Raw genomic sequence first — 18,904 nt, forward strand, 5'->3', positions numbered from 1 at the left:
TCTCTAATTCCTGCTTATATATAAATCGAACCTATGCTCTTGGAGAATGTGAGCAGAGGAATGGGAGAAGGAAGGAACACGAGTGCGTGTTACTCCCTTTACATTCTAAATCAGAGGGGACAGATTTCAGAACTTTTGTATATTGAGTTTTCCTTTGCACAGTGTTGTTTCCTTTCCTTTTCCTCTCTGATCTCCTCGCTTCTGGAGCGGGTGAACGTTGCTCCAGTCTAAGCGCGTGTTACCTTCCTTCTCTTTAATGAAGGGTTTCTCTCCCTCTCTAGAGCACACCCTTATACAGCAATTGGCTCATTTATCAAATTTTGGATCTTAGCATGAATGCATATCTAGTATGCACAAGACTTTAGAAGCGGCATGCGACTAAGTCGGCGTAGACTTAGTATGTGTGTCACTTAAGTGATGTGCAGACTTAGTTGGCATGTCACGATAAGCATACTAGGTATAACTGGTGTACAGTCGTGTATTTTAATTTTCTTTTTCGTAATACAATATTTTGAATTTTTTATTTAAGTGGCGTTTGGTACCGAACAATAGACATGTAATTTTTAAGAAAAATGAAATATTAGTACTAAAAATTTTTAGGATGTTAGCTACTGTCACGTTAAATTCTCTCAAACGGATTGTTTATATTTGATATAAAAGAAAAATATATATATGTCGAGAAGCAAGCTTCAACTCAAGTTTTGAGACACTAAATGATATTTTTTTTGAGACATGAAAGTGTTTTTTAAATTTGATTATTACAAAATTGTAAGCAGAAAAACCCGAAATTTTTATAAATACCCAAAAAGAAATCGAAATTACGAAATCTACCCAGTTTCTAAATGAATTTCGATTTATGCCCCTTCCGGTTACCAAATAACCGGATTTGGAATAACTTTCCGGTTATCCAATTCCCGGACATGGACAAAAGTTCCAGTTACTTGCTAAGTAGAAAGAAGAGAATTTCCGGATTTTGATTTTTTTTGTATTGAAATATTAGAAATATTGAATATATTTCTTTGAAAATAGATGAAATACAATATAATTTGATTTATTAGAAATACTGCAACAAATAGTTCGGATCAACATTTTTCAGGCCGAATTTGTCGTGGCTGTAAGAAAAATTAATATATTTCTTTATGTGTTATTGGAAAAAAATAAAAATGCTTAGATTCCGAGTTATTGATCCCAGTTCAAAAGTCACTTCTAGATAAATACATAAAATATTGCCATCCTTCTGGTACATTTAATTTCTAAAAAGTTGTATCTATTTTTGAAAAAAACAAAAACTTTAAATTATTTAATGATTGATATTCAAAAAGAATTCTCAAAATAGATACAACTTTTTAGAAATTAAATGTACCAGAAGGATGGCAATATTTTCTGTATTTACCTAGAAGTGACTTTTGAACCAGGATCAATAAGTCGGAATTGTTCGCTTCTCAGAGTGTGCTTACAAAGTTCCAAATACAACTAATTGTACTTGTTTTAAACCTTGAATCCACTCACGTCTAGGATTGCAAGTGTACAATCCTATCCGTGTAGTAAAATAAGGTATCGATCCTCAGGGACGGTTAAACTCAATTCTAGACTTCCACAAATCCAAGTTAGGTACTAGAAGTTTGAAGAATTGGGTTTGATTTGTTTCAATTTCTAAATTTCAAAAGACAATTCAATTAAAGGTAAATGAAAGTGATTAAAAGGTTTGGTTTTGAATCAATTATAAAAGGTGTTCTTAGGGTTTCAGACTTCATCTCCAAACTTTTCCTTCTCTGGACCTATCATACAACTCGCATCATCTCTGATGCGACCTGTGTGATGCGACTCGCATCATCTCTGATGCGGGTCGCATGGCCCTCGAGCAGAGCTGACATGAGTTCGTATCTAAGTTGATTTCTTGTGCGAGGCTTCGACCTGTGGCTCTCACCTACTGGTATCTAACCTAGATTGATTGTCTGGTTAACTAGAAGTATCTATAACCTCTCGATAATAGAAATTTCACCTCTCGGTTACTATTGATCTTAGATCTACTTCAAGTGCTCAATTACAATTACAAGATACATCAAGGCCTAATTACTAGAAGAGATGTTATAGACATCTAACAGTAGACAATCAAGAATCAATCAAGAAATCACAATCAAGCAAACAATGAATACTCAAACAACAATCACACAAGTTCAACATTAGATCAAAACATCATTCAACTCAAAGAAAAGGTTTGGAGATTACATCTTAACCCTAAGAAACAAGGATCTACTCAAGCATAACAAAAGTAAACATGAAAGAGAGAGAGAATAAGCAAATCATGATGGAGCTCGAAGATCCAAAGTAGATTGGAGAGGATCTTGAAATCTTCCCTTTCTCTTCTTCTTCAATCAAGCTCCAATCTCCTTCTTCTCTCTTGATCTTCGCTCCTTTTGTGTTCTGGAATGTAGAGGGGGAAAAAGCTCCTCGAATTCTGGCATAGGACCTCCTTATATAGGCAACAGAGTTGACTTTGGGCTTGTCAGATTTAATTTGAACTGGGCGGCAACAGTTGATGCGACTCGCATCAAGTGGATGCGACTCGCATCAGATGGTCTTCAAAAGAGAGCAGTGAGGGTCGCATCGCAGGTCGCTTTGGGCTTGGATGCGACTCGCACCAGATGAATGCGACTCGCATCAGAGCTTCCTGAAGTCTGCCAATTGCCTGATTTTGCCCAATTTCGCCTGATTCCTGCAAAGTAAGAACCAAAACTTAGCAGTACCACATTCTATGGATGTTCAATGTAAAATGCACCCTTTGTTGGTTCAAAACATAGATTTTCGTATGGAAACAAGTCGAAATGATAGGTCTAATAATGTGATAACAGGAATCTAAGCATTTTTATTTTTTTCCAATAACACATAAAGAAATATATTAATTTTTCTTACAGCCGCGACAAATCCGGCCTGAAAAATGTTGATCCGAACTATTTGTTGCAGTATTTCTAATAAATCAAATTATATTATATTCCATCTATTTTCAAATAAATATATTCAATATTTCTAATATTTCAATACAAAAAAAAAATTATGTTTTGTAAAAAAAAGAAAAAAGAAAAAAAAAGAAGTAAAATCCGGAAATTCTCTTCTTTCCGCTTAGCAAGTAACCGGACCTTTTGTCCATGTCCAGGAATTGGGTAACCAGAAAGTTATTCCAAATCCGATTATTTGGTAACTGGAAGGGGCATAAATCGAAATCCATTCAGAAACTGGATAGATTTCGTAATTTCGATTTCTTTTTGGGTATTTATAAAAATTTCGGCAGAAAAACAGACAGCGAAACTAATTTTTGTTTTAAATTATAGCGTCGTCTAACAATAGTATAATTAAATTTTAATATGCATTAAGGAGCTTGTCTTCAGTTGCCTTAATTTGTAAATAGCCGCTGAGGCGTATAGAAAAAAGAGATAATTGTCATTTCTCCTTTTATCTTCGCTTTCTAAATTATAATTCCTCTTTTTGTTTTCTAAATTATAATTCCTCTTTTTATTTTCGCTTTGGCGTATGAAAAAGGAGATAATCGTTGGTATTCTAATTAAAATATTATAAATTTTCTAATTTCCCTCTCGAGATATTCAAAATGCTAATTTTTCCGCTCTATCTTAAAATACTTCCTCGTTTGCACCCTGCATTGTTTATTTTTTAGTTTAAACTATCATTTGGTTCTGTTATGAACTCAAAATGCATATTCTTCTCCTTCTTTTTTAAACCGAAATTTTTATTTATATCATATTTCAAAAAAAAAAAAAAACCAAAAAATCACATTTTATGTAGAATTCGAAAAATATCAGGGTTGCCAATTCAATATGCAGTCTCAACTCCAACAGCTGTAGATTGAATTGGAGGTCACTTAAAAACTAAAAAATGCACCATAATATACTGATATTTAGGTTTTGAGGGCCTCCAATTTAATTTATGGCCCTCCAAGAATGGGGCCACAAATTGAATAAAAAATCCTCGTATTTTTCGAATTCTCCAATTTTAGAAATATTTTTATTTATTTTTTCAAATGATATTAATAAAAAATTTGGTTTTTAAAAATGAAGGCATCTATTAAACTTGCAGAGTTGCAGTCCTCTGCACCAACGTGAGAATACCTCTCTTATACGTTGAAAGACGCTCCAAACTGAAAACCCCTCCATAACTCGACTCAATTATCGCTTGTAATTTTCTTGACCTTATAATCAGATACAACACGAGAAAATAATTGCAATTAATCTTCTGAAATCGAAATCGAAATCTCACTGAGAACCCCTCTAAAGCTTCTACAAAATCTCACTGAAATCGAAATCGTTATACTTTCGACAGCTGAGTTCAAGTGTTCAACAAGAGCTCTTACATAGATAATTGAAATTAATCTTCTGATCACCTCAAGTATAATGGCATTACTTTGGTTTTTGTTTTTTTGTTTCGTTTTATTTTTATTTTGTCAACACAGTAGTTAGTAGTTAGATAACGGAAAAAAAAATCCTTCGAATTCTAGTCATATTGTGGGAGAAAAAGAAGTGTGTCGTGACCGTCCAGTTAGGACAGACGCCGGCGATATACTGTTTTTTAACTCGTGCCTTTACTCTTTAGTATTTATTCACGTGTTGTAGCCACCTTTCAAAAATAATTACACAAATATATACAACACGCAAACTAACTTGATCATGACGCATCTTTTTTTTTAACTTGTTTTTCAATAAACTAACTTAAATTAAGAAAAAAATAGTTAAATGTAACTAAATATGACCAGTTACAGCTTACAACATACTTAGTTATGGTTTGATTTGAGACTAACGTACTATGACCACTTGCATGATGTAACTATCTCTATCATTTTAGTCATAGTTAACACAATATGTAAAAAATTAACTTTAACACTACACAACATGACACCCGATCAAAATCACGACACGATATGTCACAAATTTACTTCACTAATCATATCTTTGCATTAAAGGAAAGAAAGGAAAATAAAAAACCATGATAGCAATATTGGGGACGCTTTATCACAAAAAGCTGAGAATTTTCCTCAAACGCAATTCGGAAATGGAGTTACACGGAAATCTAACGATCGGAAGAGAGAAATGATAGTAGAATTGATTAGGCATGATTTTGAGGGGTAGATTTATACGGTGAAATCCGATTGAAAACCAAAGAATTTTTCAAAAATTGCTTCATCAAATACGGAAACTTCCTGCACAAAGGGCATTTGCCTATATAGAAATGCGCAAACTTCCTATTTAATATATGAGGACGGTTCAAATGCCTCCATTTTTTGTATCTCCATCATGCTTTCATTTTTCAAAATTTTAAAAACTCAAAATTTAAGTCTTAAAATTCAAAATAAAAAAATTGGATATGATCTACATCATTTTATTTATTCATGTATAAAAAAATTATGACATTTCAATTTTGTTTTGGTTGTTATCAAAAGCTTGTAAAAACGTGCTAATTTGGATAATTTCTAGACGTTGATTTTTCACTTTATTGATTCACATGAAAACAAAATTGAAATGTCATAATTTTTTATGAGCACATGGAGAAAATAAAATAGATTGCATCTAACTGTTTTATTTTGACTTTTAAGTTTTAAATTTTGAGTTATTAAAGTTTTGAAAAATAGAGGCACGGTGGAGGCACAAAAAATGGAGGCATTTGAACCCTTCTCTTAATATATATATATATATATATAGAGAGAGAGAGAGAGAGAGAGTTGGGTTATGGTGCATTGCAATGTATAGCATCTTTTGTACATTGGACTATAAATCACTGGATTCAAAGTCCAAATCATCGATCCAAACCGTTCATCTTGTTCTCCATATTAAATGTATTCGGAGACCAAATTTTACATTTTTTGGAATTTTTTTACTATTTTTTAGATTTATTGCAAATTGCTGTTTTTTTATGGTCCAGATTTGACTGAAAACAACGATTTTCAATAAATCTAAAAAAATAATAAAAAAATTTCAAAAGATGTAAAATTTGATCTCCAAACATATAATAATATGAAGAACAAGATGAACGGTTTAGATCGATAATTTAAACTTTGAATCCGGTAATTTATAATCCAATGTACAAAAGAGACTATACATTACAATGCATCATGATCCACTCTCTAAATTAAATATTTTTGAACCTGCAACTTCTTGCACACAGACATTACTTTGCTACTAGATTAAATATTGGTTCTCAATAGGCTGCTAATTGGACAGATTTGTCTATAGACAAACAGGCCGAATAATAATTGGACAGTATTTTAACAGTATTTAGGCCCGCTAATCGGATGAAATCAATCAGGCCCGAAGTTAAGTTCGGATCAGTTGAACCGGACCGAGCTTGAAGGGCCTTTGGACAACCCGTTTAACAGTTCAAATTCAGATCCGATCGATTCCTGTTCGAACACGAACAATCGAACCTAACACCGACTCTTCGTCTCTTCCCCTCTCTCACGCCTCACGGACCCGCCTCTCTCCCTCTCCGTCGCGCCGCCTGGCCCGTGATCTCTTCCCTCTCCGTCTCCGTCGCTCCGCCTGGCCCGCCTCTCTCCTCTTCGTCTCCAATTCGTCCTTGTTTAGAACTGAGAGATAGAGAAAAGGCTCTCGCTTCCTTCCTTCCTTCCTTCTCTGCTATCCTCTCACTTCGTCCTTGTTTAGGGCTGCCCTAGTTGTTGGTACAGAGGAGTTGTTGGTATTGCGATTGACTTTCAGTCTCGAGTTACAAAATCAGAACCCTAATAATAGAGTTGTTTTCAAGATGATGGTGGATGAGTATCCTGGTGAAATGGAGACGGAGCCGATGGAAGAGGTGGACGAGGAAGAGGAGATAACACAGGAGGATGCCTGGGCTGTTATCAGCGCATATTTCGAGGAGAAGGGGCTTGTGCGCCAGCAGCTTGACTCTTTCGACGAGTTCATCCAGAACACAATGCAAGAAATAGTGGATGAATCGGCAGATATAGATATCCGACCGGAGTCCCAGCACAACCCTGGTCGCCAGTCTGAGTTCTCTGAGGTCACTGTCCTTTTCATCCTGTTTTTTTTTTTTGTTTTTTTTTCTGATTAAGCATCCTGAAATGAGGGTCATGGTACATGATACCAGTACTGCAACAGTTGTAGCCTTCCATTCGTGTTGTAGCATTCTGAAACTCTTGCAAAAGGGGTTGGTATTTGCTTCTAGCTATGCTCTGATCAAATACCAGAGTCCCATTAATTACAGGCATTATTGAGCTACGCTCTGATCAACTAATGAATCAGAAAAAGGGCAAAAATAAAGAAAAAAAAAACAATTGTCACAAGGGAAAAACATAAAACTTAGAATTTGCCATAATTATGCGCAGATAGGAAACTAATGCCAAATGAAAAACAAAATCAGGAATATACAATGTGCTGCAGCCTTCCATCTGTGTTGTCTTTGAACATCTATTTCTGTTCTTTTTACCTCCGCTTTCTGTTAATATTTGATAATTCATGGTGTCTGTTCTTTTTGCATGTGACGTGCTTGTGTTTTTACAGAACTAAGTCATTGTTAAATGCAAACTGAAACCATGCTTTAGTGTTCCTATTTTATAGCCTTGATAGGGGTAATTTTGTTAATCAATGCAGACTTTGCACAAAATCAGCTTTGGTCAGATATACCTGAGTAGGCCAATGATGACAGAATCTGATGGTGAGACGGCCACGCTCTTTCCAAAAGCAGCTCGGCTTAGGAATCTTACTTACTCAGCCCCATTATATGTCGACGTAACATATCGAGTGATTAAAAAGGGACACGACTGCGAGGAGGTGACAGAAACCCAGGAATACCCAAAGGTTTTCATTGGCAAGGTGCCAATCATGCTAAGATCCAGCTATTGCACTCTATACCAACAATCAGAGAAGGACCTTACTGAGCTTGGCGAGTGTCCCTATGACCAAGGCGGCTATTTTATAATTAATGGCAGCGAGAAGGTGCTTATTGCACAAGAAAAAATGAGCACAAATCATGTGTATGTTTTCAAGAAGAGGCAGCCCAATAAGTTTTCTTTTGTGGGCGAGGTGCGGTCCATGGCTGAGAACCAGAACAGGCCAGCTAGTAGCATGTTTGTCAGGATGCTCTCTCGTACAAGTGCCAAAGGGGTTAGTATTTGCTTCTAGCTTATGATATATGTTTCTACCCTTAGCTTCCTTGTAATTAATGGTTGGATTCTTATTTTACAATTTTTTATTTATACAGGGTTCTTCAGGGCAATATATTCGGGCTACCCTTCCATATATCCGCGCGGATATTCCAATTATCATTGTGTTCCGAGCACTCGGTTTTGTTGCAGACAAAGATATTCTTGAACATATTTGTTATGATTTCTCTGACACACAAATGATGGAACTGCTACGGCCATCCCTTGAGGAGGCATTTGTTATACAAAATCAACAGGTAATTTAAGTCTCCTTTGTATAATCCTCGTGCTTATCTAATGGAAGGTGATCCACATTCTTTTTTGACAATACTTGCATTGCTATTGTTAACGTATTGTTTGTTTATTAGGTGGCTTTGGATTATATTGGAAAGCGTGGTGCAACAGTAGGAGTGACTCGTGAGAAGAGAATTAAGTACGCTAGAGATATTCTCCAGAAAGAGATGCTTCCTCATGTTGGTGTGGGGGAATTCTGTGAGACCAAAAAAGCATACTACTTTGGGTGTGTCCTTTTACCATCAATGAAAATTCTCATTTTTGTCTACATGACCATCAGAGATGTTGACCACAAATCCTGTTTTCTTTGTTAAAGGTACATCATTCACCGGCTGCTGTTATGTGCTCTTGGTCGGAGGCCTGAAGATGACAGGGACCATTATGGCAACAAAAGGCTTGACCTTGCAGGTCCCTTACTAGGCGGGCTCTTTAGGATGGTTCGTTTTCATTGAGATCAGAATTGTTGATTTGTTTTATCTTTGCACTGCTACTTACTATCTGATTTATTTAACTGCAGCTGTTTAGAAAACTGACGAGGGATGTGAGATCTTATGTTCAAAAGGTGCCTCTTTAAGAATAACTCTCTGGCATTTTGAGCTTATTTAATGTTGTCCTGTACTAATTTTGGAGCTTCTCTTGTTGAGCAGTGTGTGGACAATGGAAAAGAGGTCAACTTGCAATTCGCTATTAAAGCTAAGACCGTAACGAGTGGTCTCAAGTACTCCCTTGCTACTGGAAACTGGGGCCAAGCAAATCAAGCTGGTACAAGAGCTGGAGTATCACAGGTACATGAAGTTATGTTATCTTCATTGTTTCAAACCTGTATTAGTAAGATTAATATGCCTTTAATACGCTCTTACTCTTCATTTAGGTGCTGAATCGTCTCACATACGCTTCGACATTATCTCATTTGAGGAGGCTGAACTCTCCTATTGGGCGTGAAGGTAAGTTTTGTACTTTACCAGAAGGAAGGGCAGATTATAGTATCATACCTGTTGGCTGATCACAACCTTGAATTTATCAGGGAAATTGGCAAAACCACGTCAACTGCATAATTCTCACTGGGGAATGATGTGTCCAGCTGAAACACCGGAGGGTCAGGTACTTACTTATACATAGGGAATGTTCAGGTCAATTTAAAAGAGCTCGAGGATAGATTATAACAGTTTTTGTGGGGCTTCAGGCTTGTGGGCTGGTGAAAAATCTTGCACTTATGGTGTACATTACTGTTGGTTCAGCTGCTCATCCAATTTTGGAATTTCTGGAGGAATGGGGTACTGAGAACTTTGAGGTACTCTAATTAGATTTAACAGTTGAACCTGGATCTATTCTTCTCTGTACTTAGAACTCAGAATTTGTGCTGTGACATTTTCAGGAAATATCACCTGCTGTCATTCCTCAAGCAGCAAAAATCTTTGTTAATGGCTGCTGGGTTGGAATTCACCGAAACCCTGAGCTCTTGGTTAGAACTTTGAGGCGTTTGAGAAGACAGGTAATCTATTTTCCTCTCCATTTAACATTGAATGTGTTGCTGGGCATTATGGCTTGTTGAATATTTGAGAGCATGAGCCATTAGGTATAGAATGCCTTTTTGAGTCCTGATAGAACCTGATTTTTGGAATAAATAGAAAAGGCAACACAGTTAAAATCTTATTATGATTCACATATTGACTCGTATGATTTGACTCGATTTGTTATTCGGGTTAGCATGTCCAGACCCACTAAAATTGTTAAATGTCTATGTCATGAAGCCCCTTCTAGTTTTTCTGCCTCCCCAAAAAACGCTCATTTGCATCTTTTGTGCCTTTCTGACTGGAAAGAGCACAGTAGAAGACCCGTGAGAGAGGAAGAGCACAAGAGATGGTGATTGGGAACAATTAATTAATGTTTGTTATGCGAATTGTGGTTAATTTAATCTCAAAGAGCACACATCTTAATGTAAAACCATACAGACATGGTATAATTTTTTTCTTCTCGCAATATAATTTCTGTTGCAATTATTACTTTGACTGCTTTATTTACAATGACTTAAAATTTTTAAGCTGTTCATCTCCAACTAATGGTGTGCTGCTTTTTTATTCAGATCGACGTGAATACTGAGGTTGGTGTGGTACGTGATATTCGTCTGAAGGAACTCCGATTGTATACTGACTATGGCCGTTGCAGTCGTCCATTGTTTATAGTTGAAAATCAGAGGCTACTGATTAAGAAAAAAGATATCCGTGCCTTGCAACAAAGGGTCTGGCCTTCTTTTAGTTTCTATTTACTGTTAGCCAATTTATTAGTGACCTATTTTCTTTAGCTGAAATTGTTTCTTTTAATGTATATCAGGAGACCCCAGAAGAAAGTGGCTGGCATGATCTGGTTGCCAAGGGATTTATTGAGTACATAGATACTGAGGAAGAAGAAACTACGATGATATCAATGACTATTAATGTTAGTGCCTGGAATCTTAGATTGGTTCTGATAATTAGTTAATGGCTATCATGTAGAGACATATGATGACTACCTTATGCTACACAAAAATTCCAGGATCTTAACAATGCAAGGATGAATCCAGAAGAGGCATATTCTGAGACTTATACTCACTGCGAAATTCATCCGTCACTCATCCTGGGTGTTTGTGCTTCAATCATTCCTTTTCCTGACCACAACCAGGTTATTGATCTCTCTTGAAATCTCTTGTTCTATACTACATTTGTATCTGCTTGGCTTATAGGATGTCTTTATTGTCTTTCAGTCACCCCGTAATACATACCAGTCAGCTATGGGAAAGCAAGCCATGGGGATTTACGTCACAAATTATCAGCTGCGCATGGTGAGGACTTGAATCTTTTGGTTTTTAATTTTTATGGGTCTGTTTAGAAGGTTCTTTTATGAAATACGAAATTTAGCTAAGCTATCAAGTTGCATTTACATCCAATAAGAAGGCCGTGAAAGCTCAACATCTGTGGAAGCCAGCCATGATGAACCGCTTATACATGGCAGATTGTAGAAGATAATTGTGGTCATAATTACATGTATAGTTTTTTCCGTGTTTCCATCTGCGTAATTGTGCTTCTGCCATTTCTCAGGATACATTGGCATATGTTCTCTATTACCCACAGAAGCCTCTTGTCACCACTCGTGCTATGGAGCATCTACACTTCAGGCAGTTGCCAGCTGGCATTGTAAGGAACATTGATCTTTATACATGCTCGAGAAATTTACTTGATTATTTTGAAAATAAATTTTGTTAATAATTTATATTTTTATTGGATAGAATGCTATTGTTGCTATTGCGTGCTATTCGGGATACAATCAAGAAGATTCTGTCATTATGAACCAATCATCAATTGACCGTGGTTTCTTCCGATCATTATTTTTCCGCTCGTATAGGTATTATATCTGTATAATTTCTCATATTTTGTATTGTGGTTTTTGTGTAGTCACTAAAATTTATTTAAGTGGTTTCACATTTGTAGAGATGAGGAAAAAAAGATGGGAACTCTTATCAAGGAAGATTTCGGCCGTCCAAATAGGGAGAACACTATGGTAAGTTGGTAACATTTGAAAGGATCTTCTTTTCTGTTTGGTCAAGAGGTAATGGTTTTTAACCCAAAGCATTCTTTTTTAAGGGTATGCGGCATGGATCCTATGACAAATTAGATGATGATGGCCTAGCTCCTCCAGTGAGTTTTTACTAATCTTGGTTTATGAAATTGTCGACTTCTCTACAAATACTGTTTATGATCTTTCTTTCCTTCTTTTTGTTAATTAGGGTACTAGGGTTTCTGGTGAAGATGTTATTATTGGAAAAACATCTCCACTTGCCCAAGATGATGCCCAGGGCCAATCAGCGAGGTACACACGGCGGGATCACAGCACTTCTATGCGCCACAGCGAAACTGGGATGATTGATCAGGTTATGTTTTTGTCCTTCCTGTGATGTAACTTTTTACTGGTTCTGTTCTTAATTTGAGGTTTTCTGCTTTTGTGTTCTCATTCATCGTGTGATATGTACAGGTTCTACTGACAACAAATGCTGATGGTCTGAGGTTTGTGAAGGTGCGAATGAGGTCGGTACGTATACCTCAGATTGGAGACAAGTTCAGTAGTCGGCATGGTCAGAAGGGAACTGTTGGCATGACATATACCCAAGAGGACATGCCTTGGACTATCGAAGGCATCACACCTGATATTATTGTGAACCCACATGCCATTCCATCTCGTATGACTATCGGTCAACTTATCGAGTGTATTATGGGAAAAGTCGCAGCTCATATGGGGAAAGAGGGTGATGCCACACCTTTTACTGATGTCACTGTAAGTTTATTATTGTAATACTAGCAAAATGCAGTGATCAACTTACTCCTAATAATGGAAACAATTGCGAGAAGCCCTTTCTCCTTGTGAATTCGCAGAAGGCACTATTTACCCTATCTATTGGAGAAGGTCATGTTGAAATATGTTCATAATCTAAGTCATGGTTTTGTCTAGTTAAATTAGTGAACTAATTACATTCACACTTTAGCAAAGTTACCTAGATTGATGGTGTTCAGTTTCTAATTTTCTCACTGGTGAGGAGAATTGTAATATTGTTAAAGAAACGGCTTAAAGTAGCCTTCCCAAGTTAGCAACAATAAGGGAGTTTGAAAATTTTACAAAAGTTTGCTACTAAGCTGTCTGTCTGTCTGTGTGTGTTTGCTTGCTTGGGTGGTAGATTTTGAAATAATGTGAGTTGTCATTTAAGTTCAAACTCCTATTTTATAAACTCTCAACTAACCTTTGTTTTGGTATCACCCAAAGGTGGACAACATCAGTAAGGCCCTGCACAAGTGTGGTTACCAGATGCGTGGGTTTGAGACCATGTACAATGGTCATACAGGCCGTAGGTTGACAGCCATGATATTCCTAGGCCCCACATACTACCAACGCTTGAAGCACATGGTTGATGACAAGATCCACTCGAGGGGGCGTGGACCCGTGCAGATCCTGACACGTCAGCCGTCAGAGGGGCGGTCCCGGGATGGTGGTCTGAGGTTTGGAGAGATGGAGCGTGATTGTATGATTGCACATGGAGCTGCATTTTTTCTGAAAGAGAGGTTGTTCGACCAGAGTGATGCATATAGAGTGCATGTCTGTGAGAAGTGTGGCTTGATTGCCATTGCAAATCTCAAGAAACATTCCTTCGAATGCAGAGGATGCAAGAACAAGACTGACATTGTCCAGGTTAGATAACTATACTAATACTTTTGGTACGGCACTGCCTTGTGTCGTCAATATCTTTTGGTTGAGGTCATAACCAAGTAACTATGTTAATTTACATTATTTTTATTTTTTTTGGTTCTTTCTCTAGTTTTGCTACTTGTTGCAACCATTAGCCGAAATTTTTTCTCTACCCCCATGTGGACCTTATGTTTCCTTTTAAGGTAAAGATTTTTGTTTGACCTTTTGTTTTGCTTTGTTTTCTGTAGGTGTATATACCGTATGCATGCAAGCTTCTGTTCCAGGAGCTCATGGCTATGGCAATTGCTCCTAGAATGCTCACCAAAGAAGTGAAAGAACCCAAAAAGAAGAAATGAGCATTCTAGCATAAGCTCAAGGCTATCTGGTACTGAAGTTTTTTTGGTTTAAACACTGCCACCTGATGATCCTACAAGTGCGAAAATAATATTGAGATTTGCTTGGGGGCATGAATTGCTTCCGAGTAATCAGCAAGTAACACAAGCCTGGATATGCCTGCTTGGATGCTAAAATTTGTGTCTTTATGATATTAAATGTATTTCTTGTGAAGCCACTTATTGCTTCAGCCTATTTAGAATCATTTTATGTTATACTGCAAAGTATAACTGTTTTGTAATATTTTGTACGATAAAAAAAGTGTTGTACCCGTTGAGTAGAAGAAGCAAGAGAGATTTTAGCTGATCGTGATAGAAATTTAAATCGAACTATTTTTTCTTAGAGCTGAAAATGAAATAGATGAACTTTTAGCGTTAAAGAAAAGATATTCGTACCATTCGAAGGTTACTTTTAAGCAACGTTGTAAAATATCAAATGAGACCAATTCGGTGATTATTTGTTTCTTAGTTACAAATGATAAAAGTTCATTATGCTGGGAAATAACTTGTGCCGACGCTAATTTTTTGGTTGCCATTTGATGAAGAGTTCCAAATCATAATCAAGTAACAGAAATAGTTTTGTATAGAACATGCAGTAATTAAATAGCACCCATAGTTCATAATTTAATTGTGTAAAATCAACACTTAATTGAAGATGAACTTGTATACCGTTTGATTATTGTATCGGTTCAAACATTAATTGCTCTGCTTTAGGCAAATGGTGGAGTTAAATTATGAACTATGCGTGCGGGGCGCGGATTTTCTGCGTTGTTGGAGGATGATGGGATTGAGAATAAAATCGGCTTTTCTGCTTTCCAAGTAGGGGTGGCAACGAACCGAACCGAACTTACTTTAGGTTTGAGTTTGGTTTGAATTCATTTCGAACCGAACATGGTTTGATTCGTTTCGAACTGAACCCATTTCGAATCGAATTAATTGCAAACTACACATTTTTCGAATCAAACCCGAATTGAATCACGAACTAAATTATTTTTTAGCAGCCCTAGTTATACCGGTAGTTTATACATTAATTTTTTCTCGCGGGACAAAATTCACATGGCTTCCTTTTACCGGTATGAACTATGAAATAAGTGTTTTTAAGTTGAAAAATTGTTCATGAAAAAATACATCAGAGACGGCTTTCCTGGTATGAACTATGAGAGACGACCGAAGAAAGAGAAGAGATAGTCATCTAGGCCGGAGAGAGGAGTGACAGCCGGAGAGACAGCCAGTCGCCGAGAGCGTCAGCTAGATTTTAGAGCTAGAGGGAGAGTGAGTTAGGGAGAGGTGGAGAGAGAACTAGGTTATTGAGATTTGAGAGCGAGGGAGTGTCGGCTAAGTTAAATTATGACTCTCTATCTTGGATTTTAATTTTATCAGGTAAATGGATGGACGGTAATTTTATGAGATTCGAACCACAAAAAAATCACGAACCTATTTCGATCGAACCAGGCTAGGTTTGAGTTTGGTTTGAATTAATTTCGAACCGAACCTGATTTGGTTCGTTTCAATTCGAACCCATTTCAAATCGAATTAAACTCGAATCAAACCCGAATCGAATCACGAACCTCGAATTTGTTTGCCAGCCCTAGTTCCAAGCATTCAAGTTACCTGCACAAAAATTTGCAAAACCTAAAAATTCAAGTATTCAAGTTAAATACTACTAAACTAAAAGTTTGATATTGAATAAAGTCAAGGACTTAATTTCAAGTTTTGCATTCTTTATTCTTACAACCGAACTTTTTTAGAAAGCACTAGTCCTTTGTGGACCCTGTACCAGTCTCTAGGTGTACTCTACCAGCGTTTAAAATCCTTGTACCAAGTTCTGGTACTAGCTTACCAGTCCAAACACCAAGCTGGTATGGTGCTTGTTTTCAGAAAAACTGAACCATCTTGTTGTTTAAAAAATTAATAAAATTCCTTAGGTCTCAAATTAAATCCCCAAAATTATTTTTCCTTATAGAATAATCTGCAGAGCCTCTTCTCTAACTTGTTTCATACCAATCCAATAATCCCACAAAAAGATATTAACTTCAAAAAATGCTACCCTGAAAATTTCTGTTAAAAGCTGAAAACAGTGAAAAGATTAAATAAAATCTTATTGTGACCAGTTAAAAAATCAATTTTTACAAAAACACTTAAATGATTTTTTTGGAATTGTAAAACACTTAAATAAATAATTTAAGATAAATAAAATTCATCTTTTCAGCCGCACTGCTGCTACTCCCTCCATTGCGATGCACGCTCTCCACCTCTGCTAGCTTCTGTTCCACTGGTATGATTTGTTCAAATGCATTTAACTTCTCTTAATATAAGGTTGAGAAGTAAATCTTTATATTCCATAACTCTTCTCTTAATTTGAGAGCTGCAGATTGAATTGGAGGTCACCTAAAAACTAAAAAATTCACCATAATATACTGATATTTAGGTTTTGAGGGTCTCCAATTTAATATGTGGCCCTCCACGAATGGGGCCATAAATTGAATCAAAGGCCTTTGTATTTTTCGAATTCTCCAATTTCAAAAATATTTTGATTTTTTTTTTTTCAAATGATATTAATAAAAATTTCGGTTTTTAAAATTGAACGCATCTATTAAACTTGCAGAGTTGCAGTCCTCTGCCCCAACGTGAGAATACCTCTCTTATCCGTTGAAAGACACTCCAAATTGAGAACCCCTCCATGACTTAATTATCGCTTGTAATTTTCATGACCTTATAATCAGATACAACACGAGACTCAACATGATATGTTTTACTTTTAATATGATTCAATCCCATTCATTCACACGATGACATGTTTCGAAATAGAACTTGTCATCACGATATTTTTATTTTTATACTTAAGTACGTAGATGTCATATAATTTATCAACAACTGTAACTAAAAGATTACAATTTTGAATTAAATATCAACTTTCCAATTAAATAATCTACTAACTTTTTTTTCTTTATGCATCGAACTATATTGCCAAGTGATAATTCCTTGTATCTATATTATGCATCAGACTGTAATGTCGAACAATAATATATAATTTACGTAGAATCAGAGATTTAAATAGCATTTATCGCGTCATAGAGGAACGGCTAAAAAAATAGCGCTATGTTCATATAGTGCTACCATAGCGTGAAATAGCGCGCTATAGCGCTGTATATTTTATGGTCCTAAAACGCTAAAACAATACTATAATATTGCTATAGTGCACTATCTAGAACCTTGTATAAAATGGTGTTAGTCATACATCATGCATTCTTTTCATCAAATATTCACGGTACGAGAAAAATACAAACATACCATACTTGCTCTTAAAATTTAAAATCACATCTATATATACACCTTCATAATTTTAAAATCGTATCTACATATACACCTTCATCGGATGCTCACGGTACGAGAAAATACAAACATACCATATTTGCTCTTAAAATTTAAAATCATATCTACATGTGCATCTGCATCTGCTTATATCATAATTATATTCATATATTTTTCTCTTGCAAATATTTGGACATCGATATCCTTAATATGATATGTTTTATCTTTAATACAATTTCAATCGCATTCATTCGCATGATAACGCATGTCAGAATAGACATCGTAGTATCTCCATTCTTATATTAAATATTATGATCCGTTAATGTCTATAATTAAAAGATAAATTTTTGAAATAACTATCAGCCCTTCAATCAAATAGTCTATCGCTTTTTATTTTATTTTATGTATCTTTTGATTTTTTTTTCATTGGATAAATGATTTTAATTAATTTTAAAGGTTAGTATTTATTATAACTGTAAAAAGTAATAAAATATAAAGTACGTTATATAATAAACAAAAATATAATACCGCTTGATCGATTATTAATCACTGATTTTTTTTTAATTATTGATTGGGTATAAATTGTATTCTAATTTTGCGTTATTCTATTGAACTTAACCAATGTCAATTATTCACATTACTTGTTTGAAATATTTATTTAAGGCATTTCATGTATACCCCTCAGAACTTTGAAAATTAAGTATTCCTTCCTCTTCTAAAGTTCATAATATCATATTTATCCTTCTAATTTTAAAAAAAATTATAAATTTACTCATTTTATTACATTTTTTTGTTCAAAATATTGTAGATTTATAAAGTATCAATTTTAACCTTTACTATTAGGTTTCTATGCAGTCAGTTTTAGAGTGAAAATAGTTTATTTCTCTACCTCTAAAGCATACAGAGTAACATATATGTATACGCTTTTGTAAACATCAAAAGTAGAGATATGAACCATTTGCCTTCAGAAATCGACAAATTATAAGACTGACAGTTTTTTTAAACAAACTACATATTTTTTATTATTTAATAATAATAAATGGGTACTTTATAAATTCAAAGTAAATTTAAAATGTGTTTTAATATAAAATGCTCCGTAAAGATTAGCAACAAATAACATGTCAAGAAAAAGAATCACACATTCTAGGTTTAAAATTTCCTTGAAAATTGAGAATAAATCTGTTTGTGATATCAATAATCCGAGTGAAATTGCATAATTATTGTGAATAACTACTTTGATCATATGGATGAAACATCAATAGCAAATTGACAAATACTTGATTGAACAATACAAGATATAATTAGTCTATTTTTTCATTAGTTAATTTTTTTTATAAAAATATATCATTTGTATGAGAATTTTATTTTTCTCTTATAATAAATTTTCGTTACAACATACGGACACGATACTAGTAGTCTTAAAAGAGGACTTCTGATGCAAAATTACGAAACAGTACTGTTTTGGGAATATTTGTTAATGGAGGGGTTTCGAAACAAGTTTTCCAGAGCCAATAAAATGTTGCTCTCTGACTAT

General features: G+C 35.3%; 1 protein-coding gene across 1 annotated transcript; it reads left to right on the forward strand.

The window, feature by feature from the left end:
• The first annotated feature begins 6,609 nt into the window (after positions 1–6,609).
• Positions 6,610–14,443, forward strand: NRPB2 (DNA-directed RNA polymerase family protein). Its single transcript, XM_078315460.1, has 23 exons — positions 6,610–7,023; positions 7,614–8,126; positions 8,224–8,421; positions 8,533–8,684; positions 8,775–8,895; positions 8,976–9,020; positions 9,106–9,243; positions 9,330–9,402; positions 9,483–9,559; positions 9,642–9,749; positions 9,834–9,950; positions 10,542–10,697; positions 10,790–10,894; positions 10,991–11,116; positions 11,199–11,276; positions 11,533–11,628; positions 11,721–11,836; positions 11,923–11,992; positions 12,076–12,129; positions 12,219–12,362; positions 12,464–12,763; positions 13,247–13,669; positions 13,915–14,443. The coding sequence occupies exons 1-23, from the start codon at positions 6,766–6,768 to the stop codon at positions 14,020–14,022; spliced, it is 3,576 nt and encodes a 1,191-aa protein (XP_078171586.1). The 5' UTR covers positions 6,610–6,765; the 3' UTR covers positions 14,023–14,443.
• The last annotated feature ends 4,461 nt before the right edge of the window (positions 14,444–18,904 follow it).

This window comes from Carex rostrata, chromosome 14 (assembly GCF_964058835.1).
Source record: "Carex rostrata chromosome 14, lpCarRost1.2, whole genome shotgun sequence".
NCBI classification, from domain to species: Eukaryota; Viridiplantae; Streptophyta; class Magnoliopsida; order Poales; family Cyperaceae; genus Carex; species Carex rostrata.